Genomic DNA, 22883 nt, shown 5'->3' on the forward strand with positions numbered 1-22883 from the left:
TTCCATGTGAAGGACAAAAAAAAAAAAAAAAAAACTGTCAATAAAAGTGACTTTAATTTAACATCTTCCATTGCCTTTTTGACCAAGCGATGTTAGTGGACCCCAACAAAATGTACTTCCATATCTTTTCTGTGCTAGAAATTTCATTTGAAAGATTGAGTATATATTTGTTTAGCTTAGTTAAACCTATACTTGAAGATTGAAGATGAAGACTCTAGGCAAATAGACTTTATTTGAAAAGTAAAAATTCACACATTGTATTTGCATAATTTAGTTAGTTTTTATCTTAATAGTGGTCACGCCCAGATTTTTGACCTTGGGGTGCTCTCAGGGAACTGCCTTTAAGATCATCAAAGTCATCTATAAGGTTAGAAGCCTCATATTTGACACCTTCAAAATCAGCCAAAGCATCATCCAAGGCCTTGTAGTCTTGTTTGTGGATATGGTACCAATGGAAGTTGGTCCAAAAACACATGAACCTTGGCTTGAGCTATGTCGTTAAATTCATGGCCTCTTGTCACATGCCCATAGGAATTTTTTGTAAGGGATGGCTTCATGGAGTGTCTCGAATGGGAGATAGGAAATGGCACAAAGAATAGTTTGACCCCATTGTTTTTAATAAGCAGAGGGGATGGACATTTGCTAATAAGGGGGATAAAAACAGTCCTTTTGAATTGCAAATCTTAGTTCAAAGATCCAATCCAAATTGGAAGAAAGAGGAAGTAGTGGAACATCTTCTTGAAAGTTAGTTGAAAGTATATTTCATTTACATATTTCTAGCTAGTTAGATGTATTGAATTTGGTCTTGTACTAGAAAACATTGGTCTCCAACCCAAAAGACTCTTCATATTGTTGAAGATTGGGTGTAACAGCGCCCGCGTGGGAGGGGCCTCGTGCTACAGTTCGGACTCGATTTGTGTCACGGTTCTTAATCTGAACCAAAGAGTCCAAATCTGGCAAATCGTTTGAGAAAACAGATTTTTTGAAAAGTAGTGCCAAACATGGACTGCTTTGCCAGATACAGAGTCGCCACCTAAATATTTTAAAATGGGGGAATTTAGGAAACCCTGACTCGGTGCCGAAGGCCACATGTCCGTCATCACCGGAGTTGTCTCGGCTCGGGAGCTTGGGTACGATCGGGGAAGGTCAGCTATGAGCACCCCCTTTCGCCCGGTCCGAAGACCGGCCTCTACTAACCGTGATATCCGTTTTTGAAAACGTTACGTGTTCTTATTCCATTTATTAGCCTAGAATTACTATGTTATGCGCACGGCAAACAAGTATAGACTAGATTGCCTAATTTGGAAATAAACATTGCATATCCGTTTGGTTTGAAAAATGCTTTGGAATTTGCTACTCGCAAGTAGGCTAAAATACGGATTTCAACGAGTTTTTCCAACTCAAACAATCCGGCCTTCACCCACAGGCATTCAAAACAGTTTAACACATAAGCATCTAGCCACATGTCAAGCATGCTGTCATGGCAACATTCACACTCGTGCGATATGCTAAAGCGGAAATACTTACATAGTACGCCATGCCAAAACAAAGAACTTGTTAGCAATCATGCATGATCCAAGTCCATGTGAAGTGCCTAATGCATCGCATACAAAATGTTGCTAGAATAGGCTCGGCTATCCTAAACATGTCATGTGAAAATGCACAATTATCACGTATTCAGTTTGGGAATTGAAGTATTGATGCAATTAGCGTGATGTACCGAGCCTAATGCATGCAATACAAATGCATGGATGCACACATGCGTAGCATAAGGTATGCTAAATTAGACGTGCCCTAATACTAACCATCAAAGCAGGTAAGTAAAAGGGAAGAAAGAAGTGGGGATTGGAAGACATTCACACACCCACACACACTTATTACAGATTTGCCCTCGCTCGGAGGGACCGAATAAATATTACAAAATTAACTAACTACGCAAGCTAATTAATATTACAAATTAACTAATTTAATTAACAAATTGAATTAAATTAATTAAAGCAGGAAAGCGTCTCGGGAGACGCGCCACCATGCGCAAGCTGCCTCTGTTTTCCTTCCTTTCCTCCTCTGGAGGCTGTCAAAGCCTCAGGACTACATCCTTGGACAGAGGGGATCATCACCGGCTGAGTGAAACTTCCACCGGCAGTGTGGTATGGCCATCGGCACAAAATAGGGTCTGTCGGCAGAGAAGAATGTGCCGGTCGGCACACTACACTGCCGGTCGGCAGAGTATTCCTGCAGAACCTGCAACTCACAGCAACAAAGGGCAAAACAAGGCATGGTAGCATATTTCAAGGCATGTATGCATCAACCATGTCTCTTATCATTGTGATGACTCAAAGGGACATGTGCCTCGGTTCTCGGACCACCAATCACGCATTTCCATGCATGATGGCCCAAAGAACCAAGTATGCAACTTTGGTTTCAAATGCAATGCACACCAATCAAACAAATTAGGCCCAATTCCTATCACCAATTCAAGGAACAAGGCATGCATGCAAAATGCAATGCAACCTAGGCACACAAGCTAGGAATGCAACATGGCATGGCAAAACACTTATGCAAGCATACAAGCATGCATATGGCAATGCAAATGGATGCAAAGATGGACTTAAACATGAATTAGGCGACTCTAAAATAGGCCTAAAACAGTAGCCAAAAGTGCTAAAGAGTGAGAGCTAAATGACATGCACACACACATGCTCATAAGGACCAACACTTAAGCATGAATCAAACAACATTCAAGCACACTTGAAAGAAGGAAACATGGACAAATTAGCATGCAACATGAGCCTTAAAATCATGTTATAAAATGATGCCAAATCAAATTATAAATCAAGTCAAGCATGCAACAAAAAGTCCAAGTGTTCAAGGCAAGTTGATAAGGCATTGAACTACACTTATCATGACCAAACATGGCATGCATTAAACAACTAAAAATAGATTTTTAGCATGTTAAAACAAGGCCAAAGGACTCCTCAGATGGCATCTAAGTGGCCCAAATTCAAAGGCATGCTAAGGCACCAAAACATGGAACATTGCAAAACATGCTTTCAAAGCATTAAAGAGGCATGCGAGGCAATCAAACAAGCATGGAAATGGGACTGAAATGACATGTAGAATGATCCCAAATCACCAAAACAATGCAAAGATTGCATGCTACACATGCACATACTCAAGGCCAACAAGCCTAAATGCAAAGGAGCCATATAATGCATGCTAAAATCGACCCAAACGACTATGGACAGATCTAAAACATGGCAAAATAAGCATATAATCTTCACAAATGCGAACCTAAAACATGCTCCAACAAAGGCTAACAACCTAGATCATGTTAAGGCACAAACATGGCATTACAAGGCAACTATGCTAAACATGCATAAGGTTCCAAAACCAACTTTAAATCATGTTATATCATGGATATATAAGCATGAAAAACAAACCAAACATGCTCAACACACACTCAAGCATAGGCTTCCTTAGGAAGGCCAAAATGTGCCCTTTTCAAGGACAACAAGGAGAGGGGGTGGCCCTCTCCTTCTTGGGACTTCAAAGCATCATCTTCACCACTGAAATCCCTCAAGATTTCAGTGGTGAAGAGACCTCAAAACCAAAATCCCGGAGCTAGCACAAAATGGCTCAAAATGAGGCCTTTTGAGGCCTAAGGGTGGTCAACACCCCTCAAACAACAAAACACTCTTAATAAACAATAAAGAGGGCTTAAAAATAGAACTTTTTTATGTTATACAATAATCACAAAAACAGCTCTAAGATAGGTATAAAATTGATGCAAGAATGGGGAACAAAGGTGTAAGTTTCTTACCCTTGTAGTCCTCTTCAACAAGGATGCTCCAATGGCCTCCTTGAGCTCCAAACCAACACCAAAACTTCAAAACACACTACTTAGAACCTCAGCTCCAAGAGGAAGGTGAAACACTAGGTGTTTGTGTGCAATAGTAAGGCACAAAACACCTAGTGTGCAAAATGGGAGGGAAAGAGAGATAGATTGTGTATGTCTAACCCTAACCCTAAAAAACCAGAGCTCTCCTCTGTCTTTTCTCTCTCAAAAATGTCTAAGCCCCCCTTTTAAGCCCTTAGAGAGAGCTCTCTCTATAAGCCTCTTGTAAAGCTTATTCAACAAGCTTTGCAAGAGGGAGATCCCTCCATACACGTGTATGGAGGGGAGAAAAAGTTATACAGCTGTCCTAAAATATCTGCAAAAGCAGATGAACAGCAATCGGCCGGCAAAAAATGCCATCTTGGCCAAACAAAGTGCCGACCGGCACAAAAAAGTGCTGACCGGCAACAAATAGTGCCGACCGGCAAACTATTTTGCCGGTGGCAGCAAAAACCAGCCGGTGGCCTCTAGCCACTGCCGGTGATGGGTGGGGATGGTCTACAAGCCCTACCCTGCCCTTCCAAGGCAAAACACAAGTGTTCGGTGCAAAACCGGACACTAAACGGTCAAGTTCGGAGATCCTGAGGCGGGGCGCGCGAGCCGAGACCTCCGGGAACTCCAAACGAACACAAACATGGATAATCACCGAGTGTTCAAACGGTGACGTCCAAGTCTTGAGGACGGTCAAAAATGGGGTGTCTACATTGGGTCAAATGAATTTGAGAGGAAAAGATGTGTGCCAGGAAATGTTTTTTGGCTAATGCTGCAAGATTGGTTGAATAGGAGATATAGATAAGTTACTTGGCTTTGGACGGGAGTAGGATTTGGGATTTCATGCTTCAAGATGCAATGGCAAATGATGGATTGGAAAGAACTTTGGCCATTTTTCCCAGCCCGTTGCAAATGTGTCATAACCACTACCAAAAGAGATATGGCCATCCTAGCCAGTCTGGTTAATTGATGGAGGGGGTTGATATTTTGGCTTTTGGTTAGGGTGTGGAACAGCATTCCACAAAAGCTTGGAATATTTATTTTGAGGAGCACCTTGGGAGAGCGCCAAAGGAACATCATAAGTATCATCGAAAGGGAAGAAATTTTCAACTTTCATTGTTTCCTTCACTATCTCGGTCTTTCTTGTCTTTTCTCTTGTTTTTTTTATTGTCTTTCCTTTTTTTACTGTCTTTTTCATTGTTATTGGTATATTTTTCCTCATTGTTCTATTATTCTTTTGGGTCGGTATTCCAACCATCGTCATCCATGAATGCATTAGGATCCCATCAGTGGAATTGAACATCTCCAAGATCATGCTTGAAGAAGTAAATCCTGCATGTCTTGGTGGAACATAGCTGCTAGACCCTCTAGGTGGCCCAAAATTTCTCCGTTCTCAGCTATCCTAATCAAATTGGTGCTCATGGATTTTGGCAACAGAACCTCTGGTCTCGACTGACTGGTTGGTACTATATATTTTCTTGTGTCAAACTCCTTTTCCTGCAGTTTCTCCTTCTCAACTATAGGTACTACTGGCTCTTTTATCTGGTCTTCAACTTCTTTCTCCCCATTTTTCTAATTTTCTTCATCGATTTACCATTCTTCCTTTGCTAATTGGTCTAATGTTGCCTTGTAACTAGCTAAGACTCTGATTTGTGCTGCCAATGCCACAATCGAGTTTGGATCGTTCATCTGTGGTTCAGGCCTTTCCAAGATGCAAAGTTTGGTGTTTTCTGGGATAGGACTGCAGGTTTGGGTAGGTTGGATGAGATGATGTATAGGCTAAGGTTGAACAGGTAAGTGATGTTTGGATTAGGTTGATGTTTTGGGGTGGAGAGATTTAAGCATGGCTAGAGAGAGGGTTGGTGACATTTGGCTCTTTGGGAAGGGTGATGGTTTTATTATCAATGAGGTCCTGAATCTCATGAAGGTAGCAGTAACAATGGTCGGTGTCATGGCCGTGTTGGTGATAAAAAGCACAATACTTGGTGGAGTAATGTTTTGCTGGGAGTGGGTTGGAAAGAGGTCAAGAATGAAGAGGTTTTAGGTACCCCTTGTTAATTAGGATTTTTAGGTTGGGCTCATATGTAGAGGGTGGACGGTTCTATTTGCGGGATAAGGGATATTAGTTATTTGAGGGTTGACATCAGCAAAGGGATCAGTTGGGCTACTGTGGGTTGTGACTGAGTTGACTTCGACTGTCATGGCATTGGTGACGATGCTGGTGGCATTGACATTCTTGACAAAGGATCTCTTGGTTGGCTCAATGCTCCCAATCAGGCCTTGGGCTTTTGATTTGGATCCCGGTATCATACAAGTCCTTGAAATTGAACATGGGGAAGACTAGGAATGGTCACGGGTCGGGTTTGGGGCGGGTTTATAGAAATCTGCCCCACCTCGTATCATCTAGGGGTAGGGCAAATCGGGGGGTGACGAAAGCGGGGTGGATGCGAGGCGGGAGTTAGGTTAATTTTTTAAGTTAAAAAATAAAAATATTAATAAAAATTATAGATAATATAGTGTATTATGAATAATATATACTTAATGAAAATTATATTATATAAGATGGAAAATAAATGAATAAAAATTAATATTAAGTATAATATTTTAGTGTTTTAACTTTATTATAATGAAAAAATAAATAACTTATATATTATATACATATAAATATATTTAACAAATATAATCGGAGTGGGGGACGCAAAACCCTTCTTCGCCTCCATTTCTTAATCGGGGCATGGAAAATTCGTGTGGGGTAGGACGGGGAATGTAGGTGCAGAGCAGGGCGGGAAATGCAGGTGCGGAGCAAGGCGGGAGAAAATGACCATCCCTAGGTAAGACTATCATATATTGCAAGAGTTTGGGTTGCACGCACTACTATCCGAACTTAGTCTCTCTTATGGTCTGGTAGTCATCCTAGTTGCTTTGCTTTGTGATAAAGGTGTTGAAACTCTCTTTGGGCTCTTGTTTAGTGGATTGTAATTCCTAAGTAGTAACTTTGATATGGGTGTAGTAGGAGTATTGAGCCACAAAAGCCTCGGCCAACTCTTCTCAATTTTTCTTCCCAAAATCTTCCAACTTGGCATACTAGGTGGTAGTCAAACAGAGAGAGCTTTTGGGCCCAAGTAAGGCCCATAGGTTTCAGAATGTTGGAGTAGAGCTAGATGTGGACTATCGGATCCTCAGTTCCATCAAAGCCAGTGGCAGACACAAATGCCCCCCAAACTTTTGAAAAATTTGCACTTTTACCGTGTAATTTTAAATATTTACAAAAACAAGTTTGCATTTTGGCCCCTTCAAAATATATATAATTTTACTCCCACTCCTCTAAAATCTAAAGAATTTTACTTTTGCTATCCTAAATTTTGAAAATTTTCATTATTTTCATGCAATTTTTAGTTATTACAAAATAAATGAGCATTTTAGTCACCCCAAATCTTTGAAAAATGTCATTACTTTCATGTCATTTTAAGTTTTTGTAAGATAAATTTATAGCTTTGTTTTCAAAATCTATGTAATCTTACTTCAGTTTCTCAAAAATCTAAATAATTTTACTTTAGCCCCCTTTACATAATTTCTGCATCTATTTTCTGCATTCGTCAAATCGATCAACGTATGTCATCTTGAATCGCTTTGGCAACCTCACTGTTGAATCGCTCTGGCAGCCTCACTGTTGAATCACTCTGGCAGCCTCACTGTTGTCTTAGTATACCCGCCATCCGTGTTTAGGATTGAGTTTATCCTCTAGGACTTCTTGAAGATCTTTTCTAGCTTGGCTATCCTCTCCAACACTGGATTATGCTCGGCTAAATCCACAGGGAAACAAGGTGTAATGTCCAGTGAATTTATTTTCTTAATTAAGTGATTAATTTTTATTAATTGTCATTGTATCCCACCAATTAAAATTAGGGACAACTACATGCAGGTGAAAGAAGGGAAAAAAAAAAAATTACCAACACAATGAGGGGTGCAAGTGCCACTTGTTACGTGTGTTGATTATTTTTTTGAGGAGTTACGTGTAGACCCTAATAGGTGGACTTATTGTCCAATAGGTCCTATGATAATTAATGGTGTTTTTCATCAACACTATTAAAAAAGTCACTAATTGTTAATTTTCGATTAGTTTGAAAATTGTCATAAAAACGTCGCTAATTATAAGTTTTAGCGACAGTTTAAAAAAAATCATCACAAAAAAAGTCCTTAATTTTTAACTTTCAGTGACAGTTTGAAAAATTCATCACAACAAAGCGTCACTAATTGTAAATTTTAGCAACAATTTATAAAAATTATGACAAAAAAGTCACTAATTATTAATTTTTAGCGACATATCCAAAAAATCGTCACAAAAAAATATTTTTGACGATGATTTTATTAGGATTTATTTTTAATAGGACTTCATGGGAATAAGTCCAATTATTAGTACCTATTGATAATTTATCTTATTTTCTTCTCTTCTCCTACCTTCATGTAGTTCTCCCTTAAAATTAATTAGCAATAGTACTTGACTCAATTAATTTAGTATGGTTTTGCTCATGTTTATTTTAAATCAAATTGAACCTAATTGCATGAATCAATTAATTCAGTTTGATGGGTCCACTTCAAATTTGTGCATGCTTTATTTCTTTGGGCTTGGAGTGTCAAACCCATCACTAAAAAATATTTATTTAAAGAGTAATTCTATTTACATTACTAGTTTACCTCTTTACACCCTTCATCTCATTATACTATTTCAAAAAAATGTGATTTTCATTACACCTATTATACTATCAAAACTAACCCTAAAATAAAAACTCTTCAAAACCCTTTTAGTTTTGTCTCTTTATACCAATAGCTGTAGGTAATACAATGCTAAAGAATTTAAATTATTCCAATGCCGTGTTACCAGACAAATTAATGTGTAGCCATTTGTTGTTGTTCGATTAGATGATTTTACTTTAATAAGAAATTAGTTGGAGCCAATTTGTGAGGTGCCTGTTCGGTGATACATCGCTACACAAATTAGATTACTCCAGTGTCATGTTGCCGAACTAAGATAAATTTGTTCAATCACCTGTCGCTTTAGGTGCGTTGTAAATTGTTTTCATTGTTGTCGCATTAAAGACATCCCGTTGTTTCAATGTGATCAATATCTCTTTTGATTCCAACATACTCTTTGACATGTCAACTAACAAGGATGTTTCTTCCTCAGATAATCTACTAGCAAATGAGTGCCATTCAAGATGTTCAGCAGCCGAATGATTGTACTTGCATTGTTGTGATAAATAGAAGCATAATCCTTCCAAGTAAAAAAACAAAAAATATATTAAAAAATGAAATTGAAAATGCACGGTACTGAGTAACTGAACAAATTAAAAACATTCGGCCTTGGGTTACGGGAAATGTATCTTCTATTCGGCAGTGGGTTACTGGAGATATATTTTTTGTTCGGCAATATGATTCCGGACTATTTTATTTTGTTTGATTTTGACACACCGAACAAAAGTCAAATAACTCTCTAAAAAAATGAAATGAAAACTTACCAATCAAATTAAAAAAAACTCACAATTTTACTTTTTTGATAGTTCTTCACCATTGTCTCTTCATCTATTACTTTCTTATTCTATGATCAAAACATTATTCTCACTTTTTGAAAAGAAATATGTAGTAGAGAAGAAAAATTGAGAAGGCAAGAAGAGCAGTAGGGGATTGAAGAGCAATGGGTGTAAAGATATAATAAAATATATTTAATTTTTAGTCTTTTGTCTTTAAAAGTAATTTCACATATGGGTAAAATTGAAAAAAAAAAAAAAATCTTATATGGAAGATGTAAAAAAATAAACTAATTGTGTAAGTAAAATTACTCTTATTTAAATTCATTAGTGCTTATAAAATTTATTTAGACTGTCTGCAAGTTTATAAATAAATATTTAATTCAATACTCATGATCTATCCAAATGAAATTGGGTCTTTAACTAGTCAATTCCATTTTAACTTTTGAAGGGAGTTTCCCCCATTTCCCCCTTGGCTGCCGACACATCACCCCGCCCATTCCTTTTGTCTTTGTTTTGTATGTATTACTTGATTAAATATATTAGAAAGAGAATTGAATGGTAAGTGACAGCTTGTCTAGACTTTTGACACATTTGGGAAGAAGTGTTTTTGGATTTTTCGACTAAAATAGTATTAAAAAGTAAAATATGTTAAAATAATAAATAAGATGAAATTTTACATTAAAGGATTGTTTGAGATATTTTAAATAAATATATTTTGTTTTTTTAGACTAAAAAATTAAGAAAAAAAAGATGGATGTTTAGGTTAATTTTTCAATTTTTTACAAAAAAATAAATATTAAAAAATTGTATAAATTACTTTGTAGAAAAAGTTTTGATAGTGTAGGCTGTACGGTAGAAGCAAGTTTCCAGATTGGTTTAATAGGAAATGGTTGCCTCTTTTTCGGACAATCATTTGGACGGTGCTTTTTGGCCAGTGGGGGCTCACAACGGGTCCCGTTTTGCTAATCGGAACCATTTAATGTGTACAACTCGTTGAGTATTATATACTTGTAAAAAATCACGTTGATCAGATATCTATAGCTATCTGATCGGATTAATTTTTTTGTCAACCGTTAACTATAACACCATCTATTTTTTATACAAAACTGATTTGATCATATAGTTAGCGATATCCGATCAACGTGATTTGTTATAAGCATATAGTACTCGACGAGTTCTACACATTGAATGGTTCGAATTATAAAAAAGGGACCTGTGGTGGGCCTCCACGGGCCCAATATTATCGTTCAACTTAGTAAATATATATATGTAATTTTTTTTTTTCCTTTCATGGTACAAATTAGCATCAATTTAGTACCTTTGACTTACAAGTTGGTTTGTATTAAAATATTATGTATATTAAATTTTTTTATATTTTTAATTTGTAAATAGTGATGACTTTTTTGTTTTTTTTGCAACTTGTGAACTTTTTGAATTTTTCTTAACATCCCAAACCAAGCCTAAATTCATAATAATTTCACTTTCTTTCTTACAAATATCATATTTAATTACAAAAAAATTCAACCCTCTTATCAAATATAACTATTTAAACTTACTAAAACAATCAAAAACTAAAATAACTAACTTCCCAAACGGGCACTGTATATTTGTAGAGAAAACAAAACACAAATCCTTTGCCCATTCTCGTCCCTTGTCTGCTGTGAGCTTTTCTCCCTCACTTTTTGATTTTTATTTCTTCCATGGAAAATGTTGTAAATGTTCCTCACACAAATACCCACCAACCCATCTAGCTTCCTTGTGCATTTTGAAGACTTTTTCCAAAGTTTTTGGTGCTCATAGCCCTCTTGAAAGATTGGAAATTTGGGTTTAAAGCTTCTTGTTGGTGACAATACTCTCTAAATCAGCTCTCTTGTTCTCATTGGCAAAATAGGGTAGGGATTTCATCTCTTTTATTTGAAATGTATAGAAAATATGTTAGAATTACTATTATTATATTATTTAATTGATTAGTATACTAAATTCATATTTTTGTTATGATCCATTGTGTTAGTTTGTTATTTATGAGTACATTATACTTGATTTGGTGTCCTTGAAGATATTCATCTATGTAGAGTGGGAATTTGTGACACGATACAATAATATGACTCCAACTATATAAAAAATTAGAGGATTAGGATTGACTATTTCCTAACATGAAAATGTATATGACACGAAGTGATAACATAAATATTAAACAGGTCAGGTTAGTGTTAAATCTGTATAATATGAAATTGACATAGATGACCCATATAATGAAAAATTAATTACACATTTTAATATTATTTCCACTAAATAGTATCATGACATTTTTTAATCTCTTATGTAATTATATCCATTTTATTAAAAAGTATGTAAAATACGATTTTAACTTTAATATAAGTTTTGTTTTTGCTTTTAATTGAAAAGTTTCATTGTCAAATTACAAAGTTTTCAAAAATTAATTACTTTGGTCAAATACTCATCTATTATTATCATTTATCATGCATGCATATCCAAAACCCATGATATAACATATATAAAATATTCAAGAACATATAACTAATAATCATAATAAATAAGTTACCCATCATCTAAATTAACAAAATACCAAAACTCATTCAAATTCAATGAAGATAATCTCCAATCATTGATATTAAACTAATAAGCAAACTTTTATAGAAATTAGTATACTAATCATTATGAAATCCAAATGTATAGCTAGACACGTATTATTTTCTTCATATTGATACCCACTAGCCCACCAATTTAACTTTAGTGACTTTATTTCTTGAAATAAAATGAAATAACGCAAAAGTCATATTTTATTGGGATTAGTGACATGGAAATCATGGTGTTAAAGCTAGTACATTAAGGGTGGGCGTTGTGTCGTGTTAGGTTGTGTTTGTAATGACTCAGGCATGCATCTGATTAATTAGTTATCGGATTGCATTGTTATGTGCTACTTGATTATGTATTTATTGTGAAATTGCATGTCTAATGGTGTGAATTAGAAAGATTTGAAGTCTATTTGTTGATTTTAGAAAAACGTGTTGAAATTACAACTTTAAACTGAAAATTGAAGGTCTTAGAGAAGCCAAAAACCCAAGCTGAAGACATATTTGTGTTCAACATGATTTTTGGAGCCTAATATGAAGTTTTATAAAAATCTGATTCAGAATGACTTAATTGGAATTAATTCTATATTGTATATATATATGGATGAGCCTTAGACTCAACAAGTAAAAGAAAAAAATCTGGAGAGAGAGAGAGAGAGAGAGAGAGAGAGGAAGAAAGAACAAGAGAGAGTTCTAGAGACTCAAGGAAAGCAAGAGGAAGAAGAGAGAAAGAAAGGAAATTAAGCAAATCTTCACCATATTACTCATCTAAGGTCGCTTGCACGAGGAGTATCATTCGGCCAAGCACTGTGAGCAATGTCTTTATAAAGATGGTTTCATCTGTGAATTACTTTTGAAAATGACTATGTTATCCAACAATTTGTGAAACCTATGTTCTATTATGAAATCTTTGATACGATAAGTCATTGCTGATAATTATTGCTTAAGATCTTTGTCAAGTTACGCTTTGAAACTCTGAATTGTGTACAATACGATATGTTTCGAAAATGGTGAGATTTTGATAAGACTAAATGAGATTCCCTTTTTGATTATCGAATGTGACACCCATGAACACATGCTTGCATATTTGGAAATCCCCGTTATGGTCATGTCAATCTATTGCGATTGTTATGTAAACGTTGATTCATTGGAATCGTTATGTATATGTCGATCCATTGCGATCGTTATGTAAATGTTGATCCATTGCGATCATTATGTATGTATATGTCGACCCGTAGTGGTCGTTATGCTTATATCCTCGATCCATTGTGGTCGTTTTGCTAATATTCTGTTTAGTACTATTGCGGTATACCACGCAACGTACGTAACTCGGAATGCTTTGATGAACCCTATGAATTCTACATATGTCCATAGATATGATAAATGATTCGTTTCATCGTAGACGTTCTATATGATCTTCTGTCAAAGTTGTAATGATGCTTTTCTATATGATCTTCTGTCAAAGTTGTAATGATGCTTTTGAAAATGTACTGCGCTATGAGCTATGAGTTAAACTATGTAAGGTTCTCCGAAGGTTTGAGGAACTGTATTTATTATCACTAGTATTCGGACACTGTTTTGGTTCTATATTATTTAACTTCTTTATATTGAGATTATTCACTGGGTTCTGGCTCACAGTTATGTATGCATGTAGGTGATCAAGCACAAGACAGGACTTAACAGTGTTAACCCGAACTTTGTTTTGTCAAGCCAACTTCTGTGCCTAAATTTGAAGTTCCAAACTGTCATGCGTTCATGCTTTTTGGGTGGTTTCGAATTTGCGCTTTTGCATTTGTGATCTAATGTTATGAAGTCTTGGTATAAAATCTTTTGTTTTGTTTAATTTTGCTAATGGGCTCAATTCTCAAAGTTATGTAAATGTTTTGGTCATATGTTTGAGGTGGACCATGTGAATATCTGTATATAGTATATAAAGTTATTTTGTCCCTTGTAAGTCCCACAACTCATTGGATAATTTTATTTTATTAGTATTGGCTTGCCGCTAGCCCTATTACTATTTACTATTAAGAAGGTGATCACTGACAGGTTACGACGCTAAACCTATAGGGCGGGTTTGGGTCGTGACAGTGTTTGTGTCGTGTCATTTCGGGTTCATGTCAGGAATTATGTCAACACTAACTTGACCCGTTTATTATTTCGTGTTATCTTAGGTCCATGTCTGGTTCGTGTCGTATTAACGTGTCATGTAAAAAAAAATCACTATTAACTAAAAATATCAAATGTATGAAAAAAATTTAAAAAATTGTTCACAAGTTATATTTAATGAAACTAATCTCTATTAAATGAAATTATTTATATAAATATTTGATTTCAACTTGATTTTGTTTTCTTAATTGATAAAAATTATATTTTATTATTATATTTTGGGGTATTTACACCTAAGTTTTAATTTATGAACTTATATTCCATTAAGTCTTAACTAAGATTTTTTGGACTTTCAAGTTCTATTAAATTTTTTATAGTCGGAATTGTTCTTCAAATAATGATTGTTCATCATTTATGATTATCTATAAAGGAACATGATAATTTGACATTTATTTTGATTTTTAAAACTTTAAAATATCAACTTTCAAATTGAAAAAACTAAAAAAAATTATGTGAAATTTTTTTTTTTTTTTTTTGAAAAAATTGAAAAAACTGAATTATTTTTTTTTGTAAAACTGAAAATTTTTTGTTTATAAAAGATTATGATGATATAACATTGATGTGCAAAATTGAAAAAAAAAAACTTTAAAAATGAAAAAATTGATAATGTTTTGAGTTTTAAAACTAGAAAAAATTGATAATGGAGTTTTTATTTTTTTGGAGTGTCACATCATATCTGCCATATTTGAGTGTCACATCATATCTGTTACATTAATAAAAGGGTATAATTATCCATCAAAACACTACCAAAATTGAAAATAAGATCACATGGAATGAAATCCTTCACTAATACGACTTAATAGATCCATAGAAAAAATTTGGGACTAATTGGAGTATTGTTTGTGAGATGAAATTTATTGGTAAATATCCCAATTAATTGTGATTTAAATTAAAATTAATTGTAATTAGAATAAAAAATTAAGAATTATAATAAATAATTAAGAATTTAAAATTAATTGTGATTTAATTAAATTAATGTTAAGACACTATAAATTATGTGTATGAGAGAGGAAAGAGAAAGAAAATACAAAAAAGTATATAATTTGAGAGTATTATAGTCATTTCACATCTATAGCTAACGGTGTTTATAATTGTACTAATAAATAATTAAATATTTAGAATTAATTGTGATCTAAATTATAATTAAAATAAAAAATTAAGAATTATAATAAATTATTAAAAATTAAAAATTAATTATAATTTAATTGAATTAATGTTAAAACATGGTGACAAATGCCCAAAACAACAACAGATGGGCTAGAAAATTCGTAGTCAAAATTATAGGAAGAATTCAAAACTACAGTACCCAAAATTGTTTGGAACTTCATAGCTAGGGATGGTTACGGGTCGGATTTGGGTGCGGGTTTATAGAAATCCACTCTCACGCCATATCATATCAGAGGCGGGACAAATCGGAAGATGGCGGAAACAGGGCGGGTGAGGAAGGGGCGCGGGGTGGGAGGCGGATTAATTTTGTAATTTGAAAAATGAAAATATTAATAAAAATTATAGATAATTTAGTATATTATGAATAATAATTTATATTTAATGAGAATTATATTATATAAGATAGAAAATAAATGAATAAAAATTAAGTATAATATTTTAGTGTTTTATCTTTTTTATAATGAAAAATAAATAAATTATACATATATATTATATACATATAAATATATTTAATAAATATAATTAGGGCGGGGGAAGCAAAACCCGTCCTTGCCCTACTTAATCAGGACGGAAAAAATCCGTACAGATTGAGGCGGAAGAAAATGACCATCCCTATTCATAGCTGACAAAAAGTTTTGTTCCTATTTGAAACTTGGTAGTCAAAAAAAAAAAAAAAAAATTGTTTGTAGCTTTTGTTTGCCCAAAAAAAAAAAATTATATATATATTTGGAACTTGGTTGCTTAAAAAATTAGTAATTTCTTACCCTGGTTTATAGAATGATGCTAAAAAAAAAAAGGCGATTTTAATATTCGAACTTACATTTTCATTGATATCTTTATCATAAACGACGATATCCTTATCAAAATCAGAAATTTCATCATACAAATCTTCCATAACAACTAAATAATGATGGTGGGGTTTAAATGATGAGGAAGAACTCAATCTAAAGTATCAAGAGAATTTGATAATGGATTGGAAAAGATGAGTACCTTTGAAAGGTGTCAATGTAAACTAAAATAGGGTGATGATTGAGAAAGATGAGAACCTTTGAAAGATGATAATGGGTTGAGTAAGAAAAAATATTTTATAAGGTAACAATAGAAGTAGGGTTTAGTATTTTTCTCAAAATGGATGTGAATTGAGATATTTTTTAGAAGATGTTCAAGCAGAATATGTACACTAATGTCTATATTAGTAATTTTATTTAAGGTTAAAATTATAATAAAAATATTTTTTTATTAAGTGTGCACATAGTGAAAATGGTGTGTAACAATAAAAGCTCTCGTTCACACCATTTCCTTACATATTTTTTTTTATTACCATTATGCCTCTCAAACCTTTTAGGCCAAAATCCTAAATCCCTCAATACGCCACCACCACTATCAACACCAGCCACCGTGAACCTCTATCCTCCTCCTCAACCCCGTCGCCGCTGCCACCACCTTCTCAACCCCATCACTGCCTTCACCACCCTGCAACCATCATCATTACAGCGACCATCCCAACAACCCATTAACTCGCGACCACTGCCATCGTGCTTCCAAACCCCCAACAACTCCATCACCATCATGCCTCTCATCACTGGAAGACCACAACCATCGCAACACACCTCTGGTTGGCGACCTACCATGTGCAGTTTGTAGAGAGAGATAGATCTATGTTTGAAGAGACATAGAGATGTGTGTTTGAAGAAGGGGATTGCAGTGGCGTTGGGAGGGAACGACAGGATTGCAACGACTAAGGGTTGCGACTGTTGTGCGTCGTGGCAATGGAAGGATGCGATGATGGTGGGGCAGCAGTGGTAAAGGCTACGATGGTAGTGCGGCATCGGGTTGAGGGGTGCTGACCAAAGGGGCTAGGGTTAGGCTTTGTTGAAGAAAATGAGGGTAATTTGGTATTATTTGAAAATTAGTGGTGTGTATTGAAACAAAATCCAAAGGTTTAATTTTTGAGTTGTGTGAATTGAGCAAACAATTAGTTGATGGTGTGTATTGGGACTAATGGAGTGCAAATAGAATTTCCCTTTAAAAAAAGACATAAAATCCAAAACAATTTTTAGCATGGAACCTTAGGGATTAAAGAATTCATGTTAAGACCAATCCTTCTATAATTTCATATGAAGAGAGAAGAATCTACCTTAATTAATATATTTATTTATTTTTTGACACATGTTAAAGGGGTTAAGAATAACAATCATACCTTCAACCAAATCACTCAGCAAGACAAAGCATTTGCTTGGGTGTAACACAACTCACATTAGTTACAAAAATTTTTTATGTTTTATTTTGTCATGTTTCAGTAAACCAACACATTCAAGATTCTAGTCCCCAAATCCTTCAACATGCAAAGAAAGAAATTCTATTTATTAAAAAAAAAAAAAAATCAAAAATCTGTAGAACTACAGCAAACCACTGTTCCAAGAATCTCAAATATAAAACAATTGAGTTCAAACCTCCCTAACAATGCATTATTGAGGTCATCTTCACATAGAAATAGCTAATAGTGAACTTAACTAATGCCAAATGACATACATCGCTGCGTGGCAAATCTAACCTAATAACGTAATGGAACTCCCTCCATAAATAATAATATAATATAGACACAACTAATACAAATCCATGGACAGCAAAAGGGTTTAAAACTCAAATTACCTAAATGGGTGCTGCACAAGTAGTCCTAAAATGACCTGTCTGGTTGCACCGGCTACAATGCACAACCCGCTTTGCGCGGCCACGATCGTCTGTCCGTGTTCGCTTCTTCCTTGGTCGGCCAGGTGGCCTAAGCGATTTAGGTGGATTAATAATAACTTCGATTGCATTTGGATCGCCCTCAGATAACTCCTTCCACAAAGTTTTATCAGGAATTGGATGTATAGTTTGCGAATACGTCTTTCGATAAGTTGCAACAGTGAAACAGCTCTCAGTAAATCTATGCACATTCTGTCTGCAAGAAAGAAGTGCAGCTACAGCATGTGAACAAGGCAGACCAAACAGCTGCCAACCCCGACAGAGACAGCAACGATTCCGAATATCAACAATATTGGTACCTTCATGAGATATGACTTCAAATTCAGCTTCGTTCGCACGAAGAACTTGGTAAGTGCGTGCACGCTCAAGGGCCTCTGCTACAAGCCTCTCGGCACAAGGCACAAGAATTGATGACCACTGCATACTTGTCTCTCGGCGTTCATTGAACCAAGTCATAAGCTGCCTTCTAATACATTCCATCATCTGTACGATTGGTAGCCCAGAGGCTTCCAAAAGCCAAGTATTTAATGATTCAACTATGTTCGCTGTCAAATGACCAAACCGAGTTCCTTCAAAATATGCAGTTGCCCACAGACGAGGCGGAATTCGTCTAATCCAATAGGCAGCATCTTGTGATATCTCTTCAATCTCTAGAATTTTAGCTTCAAATTCAATTACTGTGAGAGCTTGAGCGGCTTCCCATAAAAGGTTAACAAGAATTGTATTATTGAACTCTTTACGAAAGTTATCACTCAAGTGTCGCATGCAAAATCCATGAAATGCAGTTGGAAAATTTGTTTCCACTCCGTCTACAATACCCTTCTGCCTATCTGACAAAATTGTAAGCCTTGGCATGTTCTCTGTGTTGACCTCAAGCAGGTTACGAAGTTCGGAGAGAAACCACATCCAATTATCATCATTTTCCTCATCAACTACACCAAATGCCAAAGGAAACAGAGCACCATCCCCATCAAATCCAGTAGCTAGAAGTAAAGTACCAAGGTACTTGCTTTTCAAAAATGTCCTATCAAGCCCAAGGAGCGGCCGACAACCATTCAGAAACCCATAAATCGAAGCCTGAAACGAAATAAAGAGACGCTGGAAGCAATTATCTGTCGGATTCTCATAAACAGATGCAATGCTTCCTGGGTTTGTCCTTTTAACTTGTTCACAGTACTGTGGAAGGAGCCGATACCCTTCTTCAAAGGATCCACGCATGGCAGCCATAATCCGCTCCTTACCCCGCCATGCTTGCTTGTATGACAAAGTGATGCCATGAACACGGTGAATCTCTTCCAGTATCTCCTTTGGCTTGCAATTGGGGTTTTCTCTAAGGCGTTGCTCTACAGAGTTTGCAACCCACTGAACCGAGGCTTGTTGATGGCCAAGATGGGCAATTCCTCCACATGTATGAGCTTCATGGACGGTCCTGATTGTAAAAGTTGGAACACCAGGAAGCTTCGCAGCGTGTATGCGCCAGGGGCATCCCTCACTGGCACATTTTGCAGTAAAACGAGTTTTATCAGATTTTATGGTCTGCATTTCGAAGTGAAGGGCAATGGCCGTGTCCCTCAGTGCCCTTCGGCAACTCTTGGCATCAGGGAATTCTTGGCCAACATGCAGTTCATAACTAGGGTTTGTATCAAGGATACGTTGCTGAAGAAAAGGCATGGGGGTGACTACAAGCTGGGATTCCTGAACATTCATGTTGTCGTCGGCAGGTTCAATCCCCATTTCTTGGTTCTGATCCACAACTAATTCCAAATTGTCATCAAGTTCTTGGCTCTCAGAAACATCCAATTCATCGTTCTCAGCTATAGCTAACTCATTGTTCTGTGCTGGAAGAGCCAATTCATGGCCTTCATGTTCAGGCTTCTCATCTGTAGTTAATCCATTTTCATGATCATAGCTATGATCATCATCACCTTCGTGGTCATGGGTCTCTCCTAAACCCATTTCACGAGCATGATCATGTCCCAAACCCAACTCATGGTCATGGGTCTCTCCCAAACCCAAATCATGCTCCCGGGTCTGCCCCAATTCCAAGTCATGGTTCTGGCCATGAACCAGATTGTGGTTATGGCCTAGCACTAACTGCTGGCTTTTCCCAAGCGCTAAATTGTGATTTTGCTCAAGTATCAAATCACGGTTAGCCATTGAAGAAATGAAACAACAAATACAAACTGCAATTGTTCCTCAGCCCCAACAATTGACAGATCAAAATTCCACCTTTCTAACAGTACCGGTACACACCTGTCTCAAAAAATAGGTACCTTCAATTGAAAAGCCTTAAAACTACCATTTATCAACATAATAATTAAGAAGAAGCATTCAAAGTCAAAAAATATCAAATTGAACCATCCAATTATTTTCAGGAATGGTTTGTATCTGTTTCATTTTCGATGGTTTTTTTGGTAATAATGAAAAGTTTGAAAAATACCCATTACTGAACATAATAATTTGAAACTATTACAGGAGACTTGGTGACGAGCATACCAAACAAAACCAGATTTAGCTGCTCCTATTACTTCATCATGGCTTCTTGATTTCATAAATCCGTGATGAAACCAAAATCCAACAAGATTTGGCACCCATACATGGAATTTTCCAAACTACAACAACAAATAGAAGACAACAAAATTCAAGAAAAATCAAAACCAAATTAATACGAAAGGTAGTTAACTTAACACATCATAAACTGTTACTGAGCACACAGTGAAGCACATACCAAGCCAAACGAAACCAACTTCAGCTTCTGTTATCAGGACATCGAAGCCAAAACCACTCCAAATTCCACATCCATACATAGATTATTTGGAACTACACCAACATATTCAAGAAGAAGAAAAAAAAAAAAAAACCAAATCCATAAAGGATCACTAAAAACCCATTTAGCTAAACCAATCGGCAAATGCAAAAAATAATCACAACCCGTCAAAAACGATTACCTGAAATGGATGAAACCGAAAAGTGAATTCTTTGTTTCACATTCAAGTGGAGGCAACGAGTTGGATTTGGAGCAAAAGTTGAAGAAGTCGGAAAACAGAGGACGATCTGGTGCAGAATCAAACCAAGGTGAGGATTAGGGTTTGTACTGGTGTTGTGGGGGATTGAATTGAAGTAAACGAGAATTTGAAAAAAACCCAAAAAAGAAAAAAAAGAACAAGAAGACAGAGAATTGGCGGGTAAGTTTGTTAGGAGAGAGAGAGAGGGGGTTGGGGGGGATGACGGAAGGGTAAGAGAGGGGAGATTGAGAAAAAGAGGGGCAGGAGAGGGTGTTGGGAGGGTTGAGATGGGAAATACAGGGAGATTGGTATTCAGATAAAGATGGGTATTTAGGTCAAAATTATGCCACTCCTCTTCCCCTCGTGCTTGGAGTACTAAATTGACCCTGGCCCCCTCCCTCCACTTTGGGGATTTTCATAATTATTATTATATTTATAAAAACACCCCTATACTCTTCTCATTTGCTTCTAATGGAATTTCTTTTCTAACCCTCATTCCCATTTTTCTCTTTTTTTGCTTGTTAAGTTCCATACACAGGTCCCTCTTTGTTATCTATAAATATCATGTTTGTTTACAAAATATGGTTACCGGAGTGATAGTCCCAACGGATTAACAAAGTCTCAGGAGATTTGGTATTCGAAATCAATATGATCGTATTATAATAAGAAAGGCCATTTTTCCTTATTGTTATCTGCCTAGTTTTCTCACACTTTCACTTGTTTGCATGAATAACAATACAAAGCGACACAAACATGTTTTAGGTTTCTTTAAATGTCTTTCAACTTCTAATTATAACATATCACGTGAAAGTTAAAGTAATTTCTTTTTTAGACACCTAGAAGTACATAATAAATATCTAATCCGTTTCGTGCCTCTTCTAATTACAGATTTTTCTATGAGATTATCTTTTTTATGACTTTTTCATAATTTGGTGGGTTTCCGGATGACTAATTATCAAGTGCCACGTAAGGAATTCTTCAATTTTTTCACTACAAAACTCAATCATGTATTTTTATACTCTCCACCTCGGATAGTAAAAACCCTCTCAATAACCATGTTATCAATCAATGAATCAGAGAGTGATGCACATAATCGAAGCAACAAAAATTAAGTTACTGAAATAGCAATTTAATTGAAGTGATATACACCAGAACTAGTTAGATCAACTATTGATTCATCCATAAAGTGGGTTGAGATTGTTGGGTGTGAAGGAGTTTGATGTTGGGTTTGTTGTTGATGTTTTAAGAGAATGAATGGTTGTGGTCTACTGTAGATAGAGAAATGTGACGAAGTCTGTAGGGTCAAATGTGATTTGTAGAGAGGAGAACTGTGTGATGGCTCCAGTGGGTAGTGAAGGTTGGGTTGGGGATGAAAAGAGATAGAGCGAGAGAGAAGATAAAAGAGAAAAGAGAAAATATGTAGGTCGGAAATAACAGTTTGATTTGGTCCACAAATTGACTAACATTGCATTCAATTATAGGCATTCCGAAAATCTTGAAACACTGTTGGATTATAGTTGGACTTGGACAAAGGTATGTGCCATCAATATACTACAATAACTTTGTTGCTCTCAGAATGTTCTAGATTTGGATCCTCCAAATGATGAAATTAGATGAATTAAACTTTAAGTGACCAATGAGTTCAAATTTGATATAGGCAAGAGAGAGGATTGTGGGTAAGATGGGAAGAGAAGATTGAATAAAGGCTAGAAGAGGAAAGACCTAGAGTTGTGGTGGTGGTCATTGTTGCATAGGAAACAAACCAAATAATAGAAGAAGAAGAAGAGAA

General features: G+C 35.8%; 1 protein-coding gene across 1 annotated transcript; it reads right to left on the reverse strand.

Moving 5' to 3' along the window:
* Positions 1 to 17684: 17684 nt before the first annotated feature.
* On the reverse strand, positions 17685 to 21496 carry LOC114298247 (uncharacterized). The gene is made up of 4 exons (XM_028242779.2): positions 21038 to 21496; positions 20818 to 20909; positions 20586 to 20701; positions 17685 to 20342 (listed from the first exon to the last, which is right to left on the reverse strand). The coding sequence occupies exon 4, from the start codon at positions 20244 to 20246 to the stop codon at positions 17994 to 17996; it is 2253 nt and encodes a 750-aa protein (XP_028098580.2). The 5' UTR covers positions 20247 to 20342; positions 20586 to 20701; positions 20818 to 20909; positions 21038 to 21496; the 3' UTR covers positions 17685 to 17993.
* Between the last annotated feature and the right edge of the window lie 1387 nt (positions 21497 to 22883).

This window comes from Camellia sinensis, chromosome 2 (assembly GCF_055761805.1).
Source record: "Camellia sinensis isolate YWXY chromosome 2, ASM5576180v1, whole genome shotgun sequence".
Lineage (NCBI taxonomy): Eukaryota > Viridiplantae > Streptophyta > Magnoliopsida > Ericales > Theaceae > Camellia > Camellia sinensis.

Bases quoted from the DNA above. Each gene is read 5' to 3' on its own strand.
- LOC114298247 (XM_028242779.2), bottom strand. From the start codon at position 20,246: ATGGCTAACCGTGATTTGATACTTGAGCAAAATCACAATTTAGCGCTT.